The 19,224-nt window shown below is 37.1% G+C and overlaps 1 protein-coding gene across 2 annotated transcripts in view; it reads left to right on the top strand.

Annotated features, from left to right (window-relative positions):
- Positions 1-1,120: 1,120 nt before the first annotated feature.
- CFAP69 (cilia and flagella associated protein 69) overlaps positions 1,121-19,224 on the top strand; it is a 56,802-nt gene continuing 38,698 nt past the window's right edge. Inside the window, exons 1-6 of one of the 2 annotated variants that reach the window (XM_004381507.1) lie at positions 1,121-1,240; positions 8,259-8,318; positions 9,951-10,016; positions 13,059-13,168; positions 14,387-14,463; positions 18,037-18,135. In XM_004381507.1, the coding sequence (XP_004381564.1) occupies positions 1,121-1,240; positions 8,259-8,318; positions 9,951-10,016; positions 13,059-13,168; positions 14,387-14,463; positions 18,037-18,135 (532 nt within the window). The remainder of the gene's footprint in view (positions 1,241-8,258; positions 8,319-9,950; positions 10,017-13,058; positions 13,169-14,386; positions 14,464-18,036; positions 18,136-19,224) is intronic. The other variant, XM_004381508.2, reaches the window with a different exon arrangement.

Raw genomic sequence — 19,224 nt, forward strand, 5'->3', positions numbered from 1 at the left:
TGATTCTATGAATTTCTTTATTCCATCCTTAATTTCTTCTATAACCCAGTAGTTTTTGAGCAAGGTGTTGTTCAGTTTCCATGTGGCATCAAATCAGTTTTGAGATGGTCTCCAAATTCTGGTGGGATATACTCAAGGTCATATTTTGATTCTTGTGGACTTGTTTAAATTTTCTTCAGCTTATCTTGAACTTGCATGTGTGCAATTGATGGCCTGTTCCTCAGTCAGCCCCTGGCCTTGTTCTAACTGGTGGATGATATTGAGGATTTCTATCATTTCTTTCCACAAATGTAGTCGATTTGATTCCTGTGTTTTCCATTAGGTGAGGTCCACATGTTGTTTGAAAAGGTATCTGCAATGAATAAACTAGTTTGTTTAGTTAACTCTTCATTTGAGTCACAAATTATAGAAGAGGTAACCAAACAAAACTTAACCTGTTCCTGTTGAGTCAGACTCATAGTGACCCAAAGGAAAGAGCAGAACTGCCCCACAGGGTTTCCAAGGAGCTGATGATGGATTCCAACTGCCAATCTTTTGGTTAACAGCCGTAGTTCTTAACCACTGCGCCACCAGGGTTCCAGAAGAAGTAAACGGCTGGGGAATTTGGGTGATTAGTTACTTCTCTGGGGTGAGGTAAACTGCTCTGCTCTCAACACTATCCATCCATCATCAATCCCTCCACCCACCCAAGCCTGTTTTGAGCAATAGCCAGTGCAAACTACCAAGACTGAGACACCCACTGAGCCTAAAGTACCATTCCTCACCTACAGAATTCTCCTTCTACCACCTCCTTCTGACATACGTGCAAACCCACGCATCTCTAACCTTTGAGACGAGGATTAGGTTTTTTGATAGTTTGAGTTCCCGGGCTTCCGTAGGAGCCGGCGCCTCCACCGCCCCTGGCCCCGCCCCCTAGCAACCCGCCGGCTTGTGTTAACAACCGGCTGGCGGACTGCGAGGTCTGCGGGTGGGCAGGCGCCGAGCGATGCCGCGCTATAGAGAGCCTTCCCAAATCTAGCAGCTCTCAGACTGCTTCTCCTTCTCTGCAGCGGGGTGTCTTTGGGTACATTGGCTGCGGGCACAGTGTAGGACGGGAAGACCAGCCACCCCTCCTCCAGCGATGTCGACTGGTGAGGCCGCAGCGACCTCTGAGACCCATGAACTAGGAGGAAGAAACAAACCCAGCAGCCCCCGCCAAATCCCGGTGGTCGACGTGGTGACGGAAGACGAGGCGGCGCAGGTAAGGGCAGGTGTCTATGCTGGGGAAGGAGCAGAGACTCAGGGCAAGAGCGAGGCCTAGAGGCGGCGAGGGCGGAAATTGGGACCCGAGTGGAGACAGAGGGAGCCGGCGGGAGTCCGCGTGACGGAGGTTGCAAGCGCAGAGCCAGTCCTCTAGAGAACATTGCCTCCTGCGAGGGGGCTGGCTGTCGTCAACCAGCCAGCCTAGGGACTGACATCGCTTGGCCCTCCTGGAGCGTCCCACTAGAATGAGTCCGAGAGGCTTTGCTGCTCTCCTCCTTCGAAAAGTGTGGCCTCAAAGGGACTGGGAGAGAAGGAATCATTTTTAGTGAAAAGATGAATTTGATAACCAGCTCACATTTATGTAGATCCCTATTATCTAGTGCTATTCTTGCTATCGCTGGGGCCCTGGTGGCACAGTGGTTAAGAGCGTGGCTGCTCACCAAAAGAGGTCATCAGTTCGAATCCACCAGCCGCTCCTTCAAAACCCTGTGGAACAATTCTACTCTGTCCTGTAGGGTGGCTGTGCCTCCGCCAACGAGTTTGGTTTTATTCTTGCTATAGGCTTGAATACTGTGCAGTAAAACGTGTACTTGGAGGGGAGAAAATTGCTGTTACAGTTAGAAATTAAGTATCATTTTGATATGAAATTGGAATGTAGGGATTGGGTAGGGCAGAAGGAATTCGAGGAGAATAGAAAAGATTTGTTTTATTGTGCTCGTATTTGGTTTTGGGTTTGCTTTTGTTGTGAATACAGAGTTAATTCTTTCAAGTTGGTCTGTTAGAAATGTCATTTAGGGGGTCACACTTGGATCTCCTTTCGTGGTAGGAGTGTTTAGAAACCCCAAGTCGTTTATTTCTTTATAGGGTTCTTCTACTCCCCTAGACAGCCATGATCACGTATCTTAAAACTGTGAATTCTGTGGAGGAATCCTGCCCTGCCTCCTCACACTAATTGTGTGGAACCACTATGGGAATTCCTGTTGCGGCTTCGCAAGTCTCAGGCTGCGTCAGGAGCCCTGCCTCCTGCGTCAACATCCTGGAGCCGTGGAGAGTTCCTTGGGAGTGGCCAGTTGACTGGGGACCTCTTCTACTGTGGGAATAGAATTGAGCTCTCTGAGGACTGGTCAGGCCATTTACACAGTAACCTGCGGAGCAGCAGCACTTTTGCATGAGGAGAAGCAGGTGTTAGGGGAATTTACCTGATAGGTTTTGCGGAGGTATTCCAACCCAAATGGGGAGAAAAGCTTTGAGGATTAACAGCTCTCTACTCCCGAGGCTGCAAGGACGCTCAGCACTACCTCTGTTCTCCAGGCTCAGGGCAAAACTGAGAAGTAGGTGAATTTGGTATCTGGTGGCTCTCATTCTTCCTTTATTTAGTTGGGGGAAAAAATGAGCAAGGTTAGGTAAGGCAGACAAGCGTGGGTTAAAAAAAGAAAAAGAAAGGAGAAATACTTTCAACAGGCCATTGCCAAGATAGTCTACAACATACCAAGTAAAACAAAACAAATATACATGTGTGTGTATGGTGTGTGTGTGTGTATGTGTTCTCTCTTCACTTTTCTTTCTGTTTTCCTCTTCTTGCATTATTACCTCTCCTTCCAGGGCCTAGGATTCTTTTTTGAGAAGAAATGAATCAATTTGTGTTAATTCATGTTCTCTACCTTGTTAATAACTGCTTCCAGGAATATTAACATTTTTAAAAGTACTGAGGAGAAAAGGCACTTTCTACCCAAAGAAATAGAATCTAACAGAGTAGAAACTTTTTAGAGTTAGGAGGAATCTTAGTGATCCTTCAGCCGTCTTGATTTTTGTTGTGGTTGTTTTTGCAGATGAGGATCCTAAAGGCCATGAGAAGTTAACTGAGGGTGACTCAGTTACTGTATTCAGAGAGTGGGGCCCAGTGTTTTTAGCCATCATTAAAACGATAACCTTTCCGACCTCTGTGACAAGCCAGTGGAGAAGAGACCTTTGGAACTGGAAATCTTTCCAGTCCTTTCAAACCATTCCACATTTGCAGCCTCTTCTCTGTTTATGCTTGGAGCTATATTCTTTTGGCAAAAAGTGAGAGTGTAGTCTCTGCCTTGGTTGAATAAGTCAGCTTTTCTAGCATTCTAGCACTTGCTACTCCCTTTATTTTATCAAGAGGTTATCACCTTATAGTATACTATGTAACTCCTTTATTTTGTGGCTCCCCAACAAGCATATCAGTTCTTTATTAAGGCAGGAGATTTTGTTTAATTCACTACCATTGTCTTTAACACCTAGAACCATGCCTGACACAGTGTAGGCACTCAATAAATATTTGTAGAATAAAAACATAATTTTGATTAGGTGACTTGCACAGATATTATGGCTGAGCGTTCTTCCCCAAATTTGCTCTCCCTTTGAGAACCTCTGAGAATCTCCTCGGTCTGCTAGCTGATGTTATTTTCTGTTAGTGTCTATAATACTGCCACAGACCGTGGCCTTAAAGTTCTTTACCCCTGTTTGGAGGTAATTATTAGAAATAACCTCTGCGGTCATTTGAGGAGTCGGGCTGAGAACTAAGGTACAAAGAATAAGTGCTCCTGCATCAGACAGACTTGTTATTCTGTTTACTAGCTGTACAACTTTAACAGTTAAGTCTTGGGGCCTCAGTTTTGTCAGTAGTGATAATAGTACTGTCCTTAATATGCTGATTTGAGGATTAACTGAGATAAAGTGCCAGACACATAAAAGGACTGCAATAAATGTTAATTCCTTTCCCTATAAGTATCAAACGGGCAGGATTTCTCCTTTCTGAAATATCTCTTGGTAAACTGGAAAAATGAGTTCATCCTATAACTTGAAGTGAACTTGAACTTCAAAGCAGTTTATGAAACTTCTGTTCTTAAGAGGTTGTTTTGAAATATTTTTTAATTTCTCCATAAATTTGGTAATAATAGCAATTATTTTCATAGTTACAAATGTTCTCTTTTGCTTCTACACTATGCTTGTTCTCATTTTCCAGAAATCTTCAATTATCACTTTAAACCTGTGATTCAAAAATCTCTGTCCCAAATTTCACTCATCTCCAGCCCCAACCCAAACCTTTTCCTCCAACATTGCCTGTCTCAACAAATGGCACTACCATTTTTTTGTTAATTCCTCAAGTCAGTGAGTCATCCTTACATTTTTTTCTTCTCTTCTCTAACCCATCCAATCACTCTATTAGGTCCTGCTGATTCTACCTCCTTGATGTTTTAACTCCATTCGCTGTTGTCTATCCCATCTGTCACTACCTTAGTCAGGGCCTGAAGTTACAGACTGATCTCCTATCTCCAGTCTAACTCTCTCCAGTCACTTCTCTACATAGCAGACAAATGCTGTTTTTATTCTTATATTCTCCTGGTTAAAGCCTCTGGAAATAAATGAAGACTACCCCAATGAAAACAAACAGAGGCTTGCTATATGTAGCAAGGGAGTCGCCAGCCACCATTACTTGCTTTATGCTAAGACTCTAAGGCAGGAAGGGAGTGGGAAAACTGTATATTGAAAAAGAGAAGGCTTCTGGTATGCTATGACTAGAAGTGGGACATCTTATGTTATTGGTTTGGGGAACATATTTGACTTCCTCTGGTTGGTCCTGTTGGGAGAAAGATGTGACAGTCTGCTTCTGTAAAGATTACAGCCTTGGAAACCGTATGGGGCAGTTCTACTCTGTCCTATAGGGTCTCTATGAATCAGAATCAACTCGATGGCAACAGATTTGTTCATTTTATTTTTGGTTTGGTTGGTACTGAGTTGGAAGCTGGCGATCATTGACCAATTGCTGTAGAGGTAATAGTTTGACCTCCCAGGCTGGTTGCTGTGTAAGTTATGGGTCAGAGTTCTGTTGTCATATATGGTCTGGCCATTGTCCATAAATTTGATGTCTCAAACTATTCAGTGGCTTCATAAGTAAGATCCATAGGATAACATAAAGACCTTCTGTAAAATGGAGTTTGTAACAGTATTTATCTCATAGGGTTCAATTAGTAAATACATGTAAAGTGCTTACAACCATACCTGGAAGTAGACATTGTCCAATAAGTCTTAGCTATCACCATCATTGTTATTATCATTAATATTATTCATAATTTGACCTCTGCTTACCTGTCCAGCATCATCTATACCCATTACTCCCTGCACTATTCTCTCCAGTATACTGAATGACTCACCTATCCTCTAAATACCATGTTTTCTTTTCTCTTTTGGCCTTCACACATGCTACTGCCTCTGCGTCCATCTGTCAAACTTTCACTGCATCTCACTAAATCCTACTCAATCTCAGCTCCTCCAATAGATTACTTCTTCTGGAAGCCATCCTAGATTCACCTCCTCTCCTCCCCTGCCATTTTGTGCCTTTTCTGCGTATTTCCAGAGTACACCTTATCATTCCTGCAGCACTTGTAGTAGAGCATGTTATCTATATTACTTGCATCCCATACCAGACTGAAAGCTAGCTGAGCTCAGGAGAATATGTTATCTGTAAAGTTTCCCATACCTAGACAATAGAACCTGCTAATAAGTATTTGTGGAAGGAGGAAAGGCAAAGGAAGGAGGGAGGGAGGGAAGGAGAAGGACTCTTAAAAATATATGCCAAGCAGTTAAAACATAGAGTAACATGAAGTGATAATGCAAGATAAATCTAAGAAGAGTCTATGCTTTAATCTTTACTACTCCTCGTTTCTTATCAAATTAATACCTGTTCATTTGGGAAAACAAAACATTCTGATAATACATGCAAGTATTAAAAAGAAAATCCCACATTGGCTTTTTATTTCAATATCTTTGTCCAGCCCTCTGGCCCAGTATTACAGAAAATCAGGGGTGAAAAAAACCCACTATACGTATTTCTCTGAGATCAGAGAAGGAAAAGGAGAGACAATTGAAGTAGTAGCAGATGGCACTATGAAATCCCTAAATCTTAAAAGGCAAAATTCTGTTTACCAATTTTATTTTAACAACTGTAATAACAGGTCTAGGTAAGTATTTAGTAAATCCTTTTTGTTTATTATTTTAAAAGTAAAAATAATTTTATTTTGAGTAAATAAGTTCCTTCAATGAATAAGTCATTGGTCTTACCAAATTCTATCATGTGGTACCCAGCGTGGTTTCTATCACTAAGGCCATATTTTCCAACTACTGAGCCTTCTTTGTTTCCCATGTTTACATTCCAATTACCAGTAATTATTAATGTTTCTTGATTGCATGTTTGATCAATTTCAGATTGCAGAAGTTGATAAAAATCTTCCATTTCTTCATCTTTGGTGTTAGTGGTTGGTGTGTACATTCAAATAATAATCATGTTAATTGGCCTTCCTTGTAGCTGTATGGATATTTTCCTATCACTGACAGCATTGTACTTCTGGATAGATCTTAAAACGTTCTTTTTGACGATGAATGCAACACCATTCCTCTCCAATTTATCATTCCTGGCATAGTAGACCATATGATTGTCTGACTCAAAATGGCCAATACCAGTCCATTTCAGCTCACTAATGCCTAGGAAACCCTATGGAGCGGTTCTACTCTGTCCTATATCGTCACTATGAGTTGAAATCAACTCGACGGCAAAGGGTTTTTAATGCCTAGGATATCGATCTTTATGCATTACATTTCATTTTTGATGGCTTCCAGTTTTCCTAGATTCATACTTTGTACATTCCACGTTCCAGTTATTAATGGATGTTTGCAGCTGTTTCTTCTCATTTTGAGTCATGCCGCATGAGCAAATGAAGGTCCCGAAAGCTTTACTTCACCTAAGTCATTTAGGTCGACTCTACTTTGAGGAGGCAGCTCCTCTCTGGTCATATTTTGAGTGCCTCCCAAGCTGAGGGGCTCATCTTCTGGCACTATATCAGATGTTGTTCCACTGCTGTTCATAAGGTTTTCACTGGCCAATTTTTACAGAAGTAGACCACCAGGTCCTTCTTCCTAGTCTTAGTCTGGAAGCTCCGCTAAAACCTGTCCATCATGGGTGACCCTGCTGGTATTTGAAATACAGTTGGCAGAGGTTCCAGCATCACAGCCACACAAAAGCATCACAGGACAACAGACTGACAGACGAGTGGTGGTGCTAGAGATGCCAAAAACAAAGATCCTTGCCAATTTACTTTGGGTCAGGAAAGAGTGGGGGATAGATGGTAAACCATTTCAGGACAATGTGATGAGAATTGTAATAGATAAATGCTTAGGGTGCTATGAGAGCATAGAGGAGGGGCATTTATTCTAGCCTTATTCATCCCTTGGGAAGGTGACACCTGAGCTGAGTCTTGAAGGACCTACGGGAGTTAACCAAGGGGAGGAATAATATTGTAGCAATATAAGGGAAAGCATAGGGTAGAGGTGAGGAGCGTTAATGGTGAGTCCTTGAATGGTTTGGGTGAATTATACTCAGATTGGAGTTTTAGATTCTGACCATAGGGTAAAGGGCAGTGTTGTAGGGGGCAAGAGTGGAGGCAGGGAGAACAGCAGACCATCACAACTGAGTGAGAGATGAGAACTGAATAAGGGAATAAGAGGGAATGGGCTCAAGAAATATTTAAGATGCAAAATCTGTAGAACTAGCAGATCCCTGTTTAATGTGGATGACTGGAAGAATGCTGGTCCCAATTAAAAGAGAGGTTACCTAGTTCAGGATGACATCTCCTACTACTATACTATTGTACATCTGCATAGGCAAACTGTATAATGTGTATGCATGTAGGAGATAATTTTGTTTCCAGAGCAGGAAAGTGTTTATCATTCCAGATGATCTCTTGTCCCTTTCAGGGCTAATGAAATGTAAAGACATTAAGATTTTAATATAATACTAGAATTCATAAAGGTATTTTTTTTACTCCAAAATGTATTTGCTCCTATAAAGTTTCACCTGCTCTTCATTCTCCTCTCACTATCTTTTTGTTATAAAATATTTTTAAGTTGCCAAGGGAAAATATCATATGAAAATAATGTGTTTGATGTGATTTCTTGATGCTCTTTATATAGAAAACTAAGAATTGTATGTTTTCTAGGGTGTTTTCAAGCCTATGGACCTTAATCGTGTCATCCAACTCCTTGAAGAGACTGATGAAGTGAGTAAGGTTTGAGAGAAAAATTATTGTTATATCACTTATAAACTTTTACCTTCCTGAAGGGTAACATGTATTCCCTTAAATGTCTCATTTCTTACCTTTTGTTTAAAACATTTCAAATAATATATGTCTTATATTGAAAGACTGCTTAAATTTAGTATGAATATATTTAACCAGGTACGGAAGGCTGGAGGAGGAGAATAGATTTGGTTTTGTGGGATGGACAAACCATGGTGGATCTAAGCAGAAGTAATCATAAGAATGAACAAAGGATCACCTAGCTTCTATTAATTGCTTGTTACCTATGAGAATGGGGAAACAGAAAAAGAGTATCCTAGTGTACTACCTAAAATTTCTTGATATAAAATCAGGAGATATTTTATACACATACAGATGTACACACACACACATACATGTGCATAGATGATTTATCTTGAGAGAGATCTTTTATAGAATATAATGGAAATAAAATTATTTCAGACACAGTACTCAAAGTTGAGAGATTATGCTTGGGAGAAAGGATAATAAACATACATGCACACATGCTCACACACCACACTCTCCTAATGTTATCCAAGAATTGACTGGATGCCTAAAAGACAGCACATGCTATAAAATTACTACACAGTGATTTCCAAAGAAGATTGCATATTTTTAGTAAGTGGAAAATGGTTGACCACGATATAGCCTATCAAAACAAAACAATGTATTGTGAATAGTAGGCAAAAATTTTAATCATTGTTTTAATATTTTTAGTCCCTACTTTTTTACATAGAAAGAAAGAGAAACACAACATAAAAATGACTTATAAGAATAATTTATCCTTTGCTAACTGTAATTGTTGTGAAAATATTCACTTATAAAGTTTTTCAATTGTGAATATAACTATGTTTTTTAAAAAGAAAATTCTATTACACAGAGTTCCTACTAACTGTTAAATAAGGACGTGTGTGTCTGTCTGTGTGTGTGTGTGTGTGTGTGTGTGTGTGTAGTTTTTCACAAATAATTTAAGGAAATTATAAGACAGAAGTGATTTAGTCGTGAAAACACATCACTGGACAGGCTCTTTTGAGTGTTTGTTTGTTTAACTGTCTGAGATGTCTGGCTTGAGCCAGTAGACTGGGCATATTTCAGAGGTTAAAAATACAAATTCTGCCATCAGATTGCCAAGTTTTACTCCTAACACCACCACTTACTTATTAACTATGTGATTTCAGACAAATTACTTACAAGTGTTTCAGCTTGAGTTTCCTATTCTGGAAAAGAGGGATAACAATAGTACCTCCCTAATAGTGTTATTTTGAAGATTAATGAAATAGTAGGTATATATAGTGCCAAGATAGTAGATGGTATAGAATACATGCTCAATATATTTTAGCTATTATTAATATTATTTCTGGAAACAGGTACTGCTTTTATATTAACCTAGTTTTGATTCACAATTTCCTAATGAAATTTAAATGGTAATTTTATCTTCACTTTTCCAGGAAACATTTTATAATCTTTATAACAGTGATTTAAGAATTACTTGATAATTTTAATGTATCTACTTTCTTTTTATATTTAAGAAATTGTTAAAAATCTCAACAAATTGAATAGCACAAAAGAACTAACCTAGATCATTTGTTTTAGAATGATTTAGAAGAAAAACAACTTAAATCTGTCAAGAAACTGGTCCAGTGTTATAAGAATGGACTTGTATCCTTTACATATACATCCTGGGAGAATTTTTATTATAAAATGTGTTAGTTTAGTATTGCTGCTGTAATAAATTATCACACACTTAGTGGCTTAAGACAACACAATTTATTATCTTACAGTTCTGGAGGTCAGAAGTCCAAACTCTGTCTCACTGGACAAAAGTCAAGATGTTGGCAGGGCTGCTTCCCTGTGAAGGCTCTAGTGGTGAATACATTTCCGTGTCTTTTCCAGCTCCTAGAGGCTGCCTGCATTCCTTAGCTCATGGCCCCTTCCTCACTGTGACATTACTCTCACCTCTGTTTCCATCATCGCATTTCCTTCTCTCTCTGACCCCTCTCTTTCTCTTATAAGGACCCTTGTTATTACATTGGGCCTGCTTGGATAATCCCGGATAATTTTCCCATCTCAAGATCCTTAAATTAATGACATCTTCAAAAGTCCTTTCTCACAGGTTCTAGGGATTAGGATGTGGACATCTTTGCAGGACATGGGTGGGCATTATTCAGTCTACCACAGGAAATATTTAACATTTTGTTTTTTTCCTAAAATTGTATTTTTTGTTTATCAGAGAATATGAAATTGATGAGTCAATATAACACAATTAACTTGGTGTAGCTAATGTCAGGTTTGTTTGTTTTTTTTAATTTTTTTTTAATTGTACTTTAGGTGAAGATTTACAGGACAAATAGTTTCTCATTACACAGAACACATATTGTTTTAAAACGTTGGTTAACAAACCCACAACATGTCAACACTCTTCCTTCTTGACCCTGGAGAACTTTTTTCTTTTTTGGTGAAAATATACGTAGCCAAAGATATATCATTTCAAAAATTTCTACATGTACAATTCAGTGACATCGATTACATTCTTCCAGTTGTGCTGCTATTCTCACTATCCTTTTCCAAATTATTCCATCACCATTATCTTCAACTCACTGCCCCCTAGGCTTCCCATCAAACATTTTGAGTCGCTGTTGTCAATATGATCTCACACAGATAATTCTTTTTTTTTTTTTTGTACTTTAGATGAAGGTTTACAGAACAAAATAGTTTCTCATTAAACAGTTGGTACACATATTGCCCTATAACAATGGTTAACAACCCCACAGCTAATGTCAGCTTTTATCGATTCAGAGAGACAGCGGTTTTAACTAGGAGGCCCACGTCAAAGGCTTGTTTCTACCAACTAGTTGGGCAGTTGTACCTTTGATAAGCTACTTAACTCCTGCACTCTCATAAAATGCAGATAATAGCACCTTATAAGGTTGTTAGTGAAGAGTGGATGAGATAATGTACATGCGAGTGCTTGATAATCTGCAAAACATTATATAATTATAAGATATTATCTCCTCTGAATATACCATCTTTATCAGAATACATGGAAACCAGTGCTTCTCAAAACCATCTGTGCTTAAAGACCAGTCATTTGTTGTTTTTTAACCATTGCATATAGATACTATTGTAAAAATGCAATTAAAATGTCACAGAAATATCAGATTGTTAAAAGATTTTGTTGTTGTAAATGTATATATCACGCATTTACAAATTCAACTTTTTACAGGCATACAACTTATTGACATTAGTTTCATTAATCAACTGTGCAACCATTACCCTTAATCAATGCAAATTTTCATCACCATAAACAAAAACTTGGTGCTCCATAAGCAATTATTTCTCCTTCCCCACCCCCATCCCTGGTAACTACTAACACACTTTGATCTCTATACATTTGCCTATTCTTATCTTTTTATATAAGTGAGGTCATATAATATTTATTATATATTATAAAATGTTTTAAATGTCCACACTCATTTTCTGTACTCACCTTATCACAGACTGGAAATATACAATTCTAGGACTGCCAGTGGTCCATAGACCACTCTTTGAGTTGCATTGATCTAAATGATCTCCGTCAGTTGTCTGACCTGGTCTAAAGAAGACATCAGTCTCTTATATTAGTTTCAGTATTCAAAACATCTTAAGCCTTCCATTCAGAGAAATATGTCTTATAATTTCTTCTAAATCTTTTCTTGAGTTTAGCCTTGGTTTCATATGGATTTGTTGTTGTATTAATCAGTTACCCAAAAGCAAAGGCTTGTGGATATCAAGCACTATTTACTGATACACAATCAAGCACTATTTACTGATACCCAAGAAAGTCTACTAGCAAATGATTTCTTTTTCTATGTTAACCTGACCCTTCAACACTTTATCATCTTCTTTTCTTCAGGTTTAGAGGTTTAGTAGTAAATGGCTGTTTCTGAATGGCTTTAATAGGCTGGCTTTAGAGGTTGTCAAACAAAGCAGAGATAAGTCAGAGAAGTATCTTAGTCATTTCTCAGGTAGTTAACAGAGCTTTGTACTTTTGGGTATACCATTTCTCCCATCTCTTCCTAAGACGCTTCTAGAAAGAGTTCTAAGCTGCAAAACAAAATCTATGAAAATTGTTTATGTACCAACAGAGTTTTTTAAATAGATAAAATAAAAGGAGCTTTTACCTGACATTTTGCTTTCATACTAGTTTTAAATGGAATAAATTCCCAACCTATTTCAACCTTAAATACTAGAAAATGCATCTGAGTTCAATGTTAATAAAGTAGTGCAATAAAGTAGCGTAAGGTTTAGGTTGCTTTTTCCCTAACAGTGTATATTTGTGTGGATGGAGATGAAGAACACAGTTGAGAAATTAAGCTAATTTTTAGTGTTTTGTTACTCACTGCCAATAATAAGTTACTGATCAACTAAATAAATCTATAGTGTAGTAATTGGCAATCTAGCTCCAAAGTTGTGGTGAGAAAAGAATAACATTATTTTGAATAAGAGGATATTGAGACAAAAACTGAATGATAGTCGTATTCCTATGAACACGTATAGTTCTAATTTTTCCTCTTTATGCTTCAGAATAAGTATAAATAAAACAGTGTGAACCACATTTAACAAAATAGGTAGAATTCTATAGACCCTCTTGACAGAAGTACTATAAGGAGTATGTCGAATTAAAAAATTCTTGATTTTATTTCTTAACTAAAAATGTTAAAGCCTCTGAGGGATTTAGCACAGATATTTAAAATTCTGAATCTGTGTACAGGAAAAATTGAAAACCATCCTCATTTTGTAGAATGTGCATGTGATATCCTGAAATTGTGTAGGTAAGTCAAATTATTTTGTATTATTAGCCTGTAGTATTTTATTATACTTTATTTTTGTATCACAAAATAGATTACACATTATGGTGCTTGTACAAAGTAAGTAGCAAAATGCTCAGGCACTCAGAGAACTTTAGTTGATCCCTTGATTCCAGCAGTTGGTATTTTCAAAGATAGTCAATTTTATTATAGTCTGAGATTGCCAGCCACAAGGGATTAAACTCTAAGTATATTAAAATGTGTTTTCTTATAATCACTTGCTCTCAAGAGAATGATAAATATTAGGTGAAACCAAGGAATTGTAATGTTCTTAGAGAATCCTTGGATAATCTAATAGAAAATTTTCAGTCTTAATTTTTTCTTTCTCTCTTGAAAATTGGATTCTCAAAGAAATATTAGGTTTGGCATCATATTTTGATTTCCCAAATATTAATAAAGAATAAAATGTTACCAATAATTTTGGTATGTATTTTGAAAAATGCAAAGGTAAGAATTATAAAATTAATTAATACATCCATCCCATCCTCTCTACTAATTCTGGGAACTAGAAATCCATTGTGCTTCCTTGCTGCCACATAGTGGCTAATAGAGGTATATGTTAACATATCCATGTTTAGTCATTCAATATAATATGTCGTTGTTGTTGAGTCAACTTCGACTCACAGAGACCCTGTAGGACAGGGTAGAACTGATTTTCTTGCCTGTAATCTTTTTGGGAGCAGATTGACAGGTCTTTTCTCCTGCGGCACTGCTGGTGGGTTCGAACGTCCTACCTTTCAGTTAGCAGCCGAGTGCTTAACCATGAAACGTCTTAAAGTGAGAATAAACCTTCCTGACAACGTAATCTTCTAAACCTTCTTACCAATTTACTTTTTTAAAGTGTTGTTTCTTTTAACATATAAAGAATATTTGTTAGTAGTTCTCTGTATACAAGGTAAGTTTTAACCCTCACTTTTAGATTTAGCAGCAATAATATTTAAAACTTTGTAACCACTTATGTCTGTCTCTATTCATTTCTAAATAAACTCATTTTACTTTCTTTCTAATAGAAACACAAAGTTTAGATTGTTTGTTTTGATAGTTGTCAATTCCCCAGGGCTAAAGAATAGGATATTATCCTCATTTATTCTTTAGCAGGGAAGTTTTTCTCTACTTTGCAAATGATGTCTCCATCAAGGAATTTGTTAAAAATTACTCTTAAATTCCTCATTCTTATTGAAGCTTGCCGTTTTTGAAAAAGAAGGTATCGGATGAAATAACATATGCCGAAGATACTGCTAATTCAGTCGCGCTTCTGGGTAAGTTAAGATTTCTTTAAGGCAGAGGTTTGCAACATATGACAGGCCCTACCGCCGAGAAGAAAATGTCTAGTTTCACTACATGTATAGCTTAGTGGAAGAAAGAAACATCTAGTTTCCTTGAACATACAGCAACCATTTTCACTTAAAGTACTTGTTTTCCATATCTACACTCTTCTCTTATTTTCTAATTGTCAGTTAATCATAGTGTGCTTTGTAATAATTCTTGTATTGTTTTCTGCCCAGATATTTCATGATACCAACAAAATTCTGTTTCTTAAGTTCAAGGATTAGCAGATACTTCTTTACACTTATTTGACTTGATATAATTTAGTTTAATGAAATACTTGTTTTAAACTTTTTTTATAAATTGCAAATTTCAGTAACAATAAAAAAAGTATTAATTTTGTACTCTAACACTTAATTACTGTAGTCATTGAGAGCTTAATTATTCATCAAATAATCTAATATTTTAAATAAAGTCATAACATGATGAAAAATTAAGAACTTTAGCATAATATACATAAAGATGTAGGTGCCTCTGTTTTGTACACAAAAAATATGAAAAAAATCATAAAAGAGCAGGCATTTATATCTGGGTTACTGATTGCTTGATTTTCTAGAGAAAGAAAACAGTAATTTCCTAGGAAATGAGATCAGCGAAACACTAGCGGTTTGCATCATCCCTGAGATATAACAGTATGTTCCCAAATGAACCCTACGATAAATTTATACTTGTTAAGTTAGTTTTTTATTTGCAAAGGAGAAGTAAAAGATATTTGATTAACTTAATAAATTTTTAAAAATGAATAAGTATTTACTGAATAGTTATGTTTCCAGCATTATACTCCTTACTTAAAGCTGTTAAAGGTTAAACTGTCATGATTAAGAAACTTCTTAAATTTTTAAAATAGGCACTAACGCTTTTATATCTAAATAAGTTTCATAGTCTTCAACATAGTTACTCGGAGCCGTGGTGGCACAGTGGTTAAGCATCTGATGCTAACCAGAAGGTCGGCAGTTTGAATTCACCAGACACTCCTTGGAAACCCTGTGTGGCAGTTCTGCTCTGTCCTATAGGGTCTCTATGAGTCGGAATCGACTTGACAGCAATGGGTTTGGTTTGGTTTAGAGTGGGTGACGGTATCAAGGAGATTAGAATAAACATGGGGAGTTTGAGAAGAGGACCTTAGGGAGCAGGCAGGTTGAGAAATAATGGGAAATTTTAATTCTGTGAATCTCTATCATAAGCAGAAAAAATTTACAATGGGATGCCAACCCAAAAGAGAGGAATGTTAGTATTAATAGATAATAAGTATAGGTTTGGTTGGTAATGTTTTTTAAAGGCCTGCTGTTGCCCTTATCATTTTAAAATGTTGCTTCAAGCAATGTTGGCAACCATTGTATGATAAATACATAGCTCATACCTTACTGTCAGCTTGCTCTTTGTTTAATGACCATCTGCTTACTAACAGAGCACGTTACTGTCCCACTTGAACTCTTAAAAAGAGCTCCCTTCCCGGATTACTGACTGAAGTACTGCTGTTCCTTCCCTTATTTTTTTAATTGCTGGAACATAAGTTTAAACTGAAATAATTGTAGATAATGTGAAGAATTGAATGAAAAGCTATTCATGATTATTTACTAATGACTTCCATTTTCTACTGTGTACTAGTAAGTTATATTACTCTTTCTTCTAAATGATACACAGATATTTCTGACTCAGGAGCAGTATTCTGGAAATGGATGAGGGAAGAAGTTGGTACTCTGCCCTGAGATTATAAAACAGGAAGTTGTGAGAAATGATCTAATCGGAACTAAAGGGTGGAGAACAGATGAGAAACTGAAATTCCCTGTGAACTTGCATGTTTGGTTAATTTTGTTGGAAAACTTTAGTTGCTCCTGGTGCCAAAATTTTTTCATAACCTAAGTAGTGATTTACCTCCCAAGGTAGGGTTCAAAAAAATAAAATTAAGAGTTAGAATAATCTGGAAACTGCTCTTTTTTAGTTGTGTCTTTTGCCGACAGATCCTCCTAAAGCAAGGGTGAGGCCTCCGTTTGTGTTCCCTCTTTCTGTCCACTTGCTTCCCCACTCTGCCTCCCTCAAAGATAAATATTATTCAAGGCCTGATGCAAAACTCAAGTCTTTGAGGAACATCTAGTCACTCCTTTTTCCTCAGAATCCAGCCAGGTCTGGTATAGTCCTGAGGCCGATACTACTGATTCCAGTTGTCCTCAAGACATCCAGAGGGCATGGATCATTTCTAGTCTCATAGAGTTTAGATTCACTTGGGATCATACTTACAGGACTTCACCAGAGCAAATACAATCCAGTTTAAAATATAAGCTGAGGATAACTCAGAAGAAGGTTAGTTATGTCTGAGAAGGAACCCCCACGACTCCCTACTCCCAGCCAGAGACACACATGAACATAAAACCATTACCTATAGATCAAAGACTGCCTAGAAGCTCATTCTCTTTCAATCTGTTAGCAAAATGAAGAGTAGAGCTTACCTGGAACTTCTCTAAGCAACCAAATCACCAGCTGCCAGCAAATCAATTCCCTATGTGTGTCACAGTAGAACTGTGCTCCATAAGGTTTTCAGTGGCTGAGTTTTTGAAAGTAGATCACGACGATTTCTTCTGAGGCATCTCTGAGTGAATTTGAATCTTCAGCCTACCAGTTAGCAGCCAACCATGTTAACCATTTGTACCACCCAAGTATATCCAGTCTCAGCGAAGGGTACCTTATTCAATGCGACAAATTAATGATTTCTAATTAGAAAGAAAAATGTTAACCAATACCTTGCCAAAATAATAATGCAGGTAGCCCCTGACTTATGATGTCTTCAAGTTATGAAGAACGTTGCTTATGACTGTCCATTTTTTTGTACATCTTATCGTTAGTAATATGCACTACATACAGTGTTGCAGCACATAGTTTGCTGATGTTATCATTCTCAGATGTAATTATTTCCAACCCTTAAAGACAAATAAACGTCAGATTTAAAAAGATACTGAAATAAAAGGTGATAATAATGAAAGGGAAAAAAAAGAATTGTTCAACTTAGCATCAGAACTGACTTAAGATGGACTGGTCGTTGGAATGAAAGCTCATTGTAACTCGGGGACTACTTGTAGTAGCTAACACATATAGAACTTACTAGATGCTAGCTGCTGATCTCAGCCCTTTTCTCATATTAACTCATTTAATCCTCGCAACAGTCCTGAAGGTAGTAACTATTATTATGCCCATTTTATAGACGAGGAAACTGAGACAAAAGGTTACACAGGTAGTAAGGGCAGAGCCAGGATGTAATCTTAGGCAATCTGGTTCCAGTGTTTATGCTCTTAATCATCATTCTAATCTTTCTAGAAAGGAGTGGCTGAATTGATGAAGGAGCTAAATGTGAAATGATAGATCAGGGTGTGTGTGTGTGTGTGTGTGTAATTACATATAATTCAAGTTGAATCTCTAATGAGAATATTTTTAATAATGACTACATTATTGGCACTTTGTGTTTAATAAATTTATGACAGTTATTAAATAACACTCATTTATTTTTCTGGCAGGTGACTTAATGAAAATACCAAGTTCTGATTTGAGGATACAGATTTGTAAGTGTATTGTTGATTTTTATCATGCGGAACCACCAAAGAAGCATATTACAGGTGAAATTTTCAGTGGTCTTTCCATAGTAATCTGTGTCTTTAGAAAACAGAATATTCCGTCCTGTTTCTCTTTTAACTTACAAAGATACAGTGGGATTATAAATGCAACACATTAAAAACAAAACTTTTTTGTAGTTTTGAGCTCTTTAATCATTTTAAACAAAAAAAAATTTATATGTATTTTTGCAATTCTGGGTTTGCGTGATATTTTCATTCTGATGCCTAATTATTCAATTTTATAGTCACACCCAAATTAATTTAATTATAATTGCTGATGCAATTAATATTATTTAATACTATTGATAGTATTATTTTTTAATTTTATAACATTTTATAATTATTCATAATATCTGCCCCACCCAGCTAGATGTTAAATTTCTAATGCTAATACCATTCTCAATCATATTTTAGCAGAGTTTTGCATGTTACAGCTAAGGGATCTTAATATATGTGATAAAATGAACCTTACTGAAATTGGTGGTATCAAGACAGGGGACACTTACACTGTGGAAGATATCATATTATTTAAGACATACTTCCTGCCTTCACAGTTTCTGAAATTTATAATCTATCTAATAAGGGAGAAAATACATAAATAATGTTATTAAATCTATGTGTTCCTTAAGATAGGTGAAAATAAGTCTTTGGTAATTTAAAAAAAATGAGCACTGATGGCACAGTGGTTAAGTACCTGGCTGCTAACTGAAAGGTCAGTGATTTGAACCAACCAGCCGCTCCATGGGAGAAAGATGTGGCAGTCTGCTTCCGTAAAGATTACAGCCTTGGAAACCGTATGGGGCAATTCTGCTCTGTCCTATAGAGTCGCTATGAGCCAGAATCGACTCAACAACAATGACTTTGGTTTGGGAAGGATTATTATGACTAGGGGAAAATGGGAAAACATCTAGAGAAATCAGGAGATTTTTAAATGTTAAATTTTGGTGTTGATGAGATACACAGGTGGAAGCATTTGGTAGATAGTAAACATTGAATTCTAAAAGCAGCAGGGGCCAAAAATACAGGTTTGGAATTCACCCAAATAGAGATGAAAGTTGAAGCCATCAGGGTGGATGAGCTTTCCAGGAGATA

The sequence above is a fragment of the Trichechus manatus genome, unplaced genomic scaffold, assembly GCF_000243295.1.
Source record: "Trichechus manatus latirostris isolate Lorelei unplaced genomic scaffold, TriManLat1.0 scaffold00085, whole genome shotgun sequence".
In the NCBI taxonomy this organism is placed as follows: Eukaryota; Metazoa; Chordata; class Mammalia; order Sirenia; family Trichechidae; genus Trichechus; species Trichechus manatus.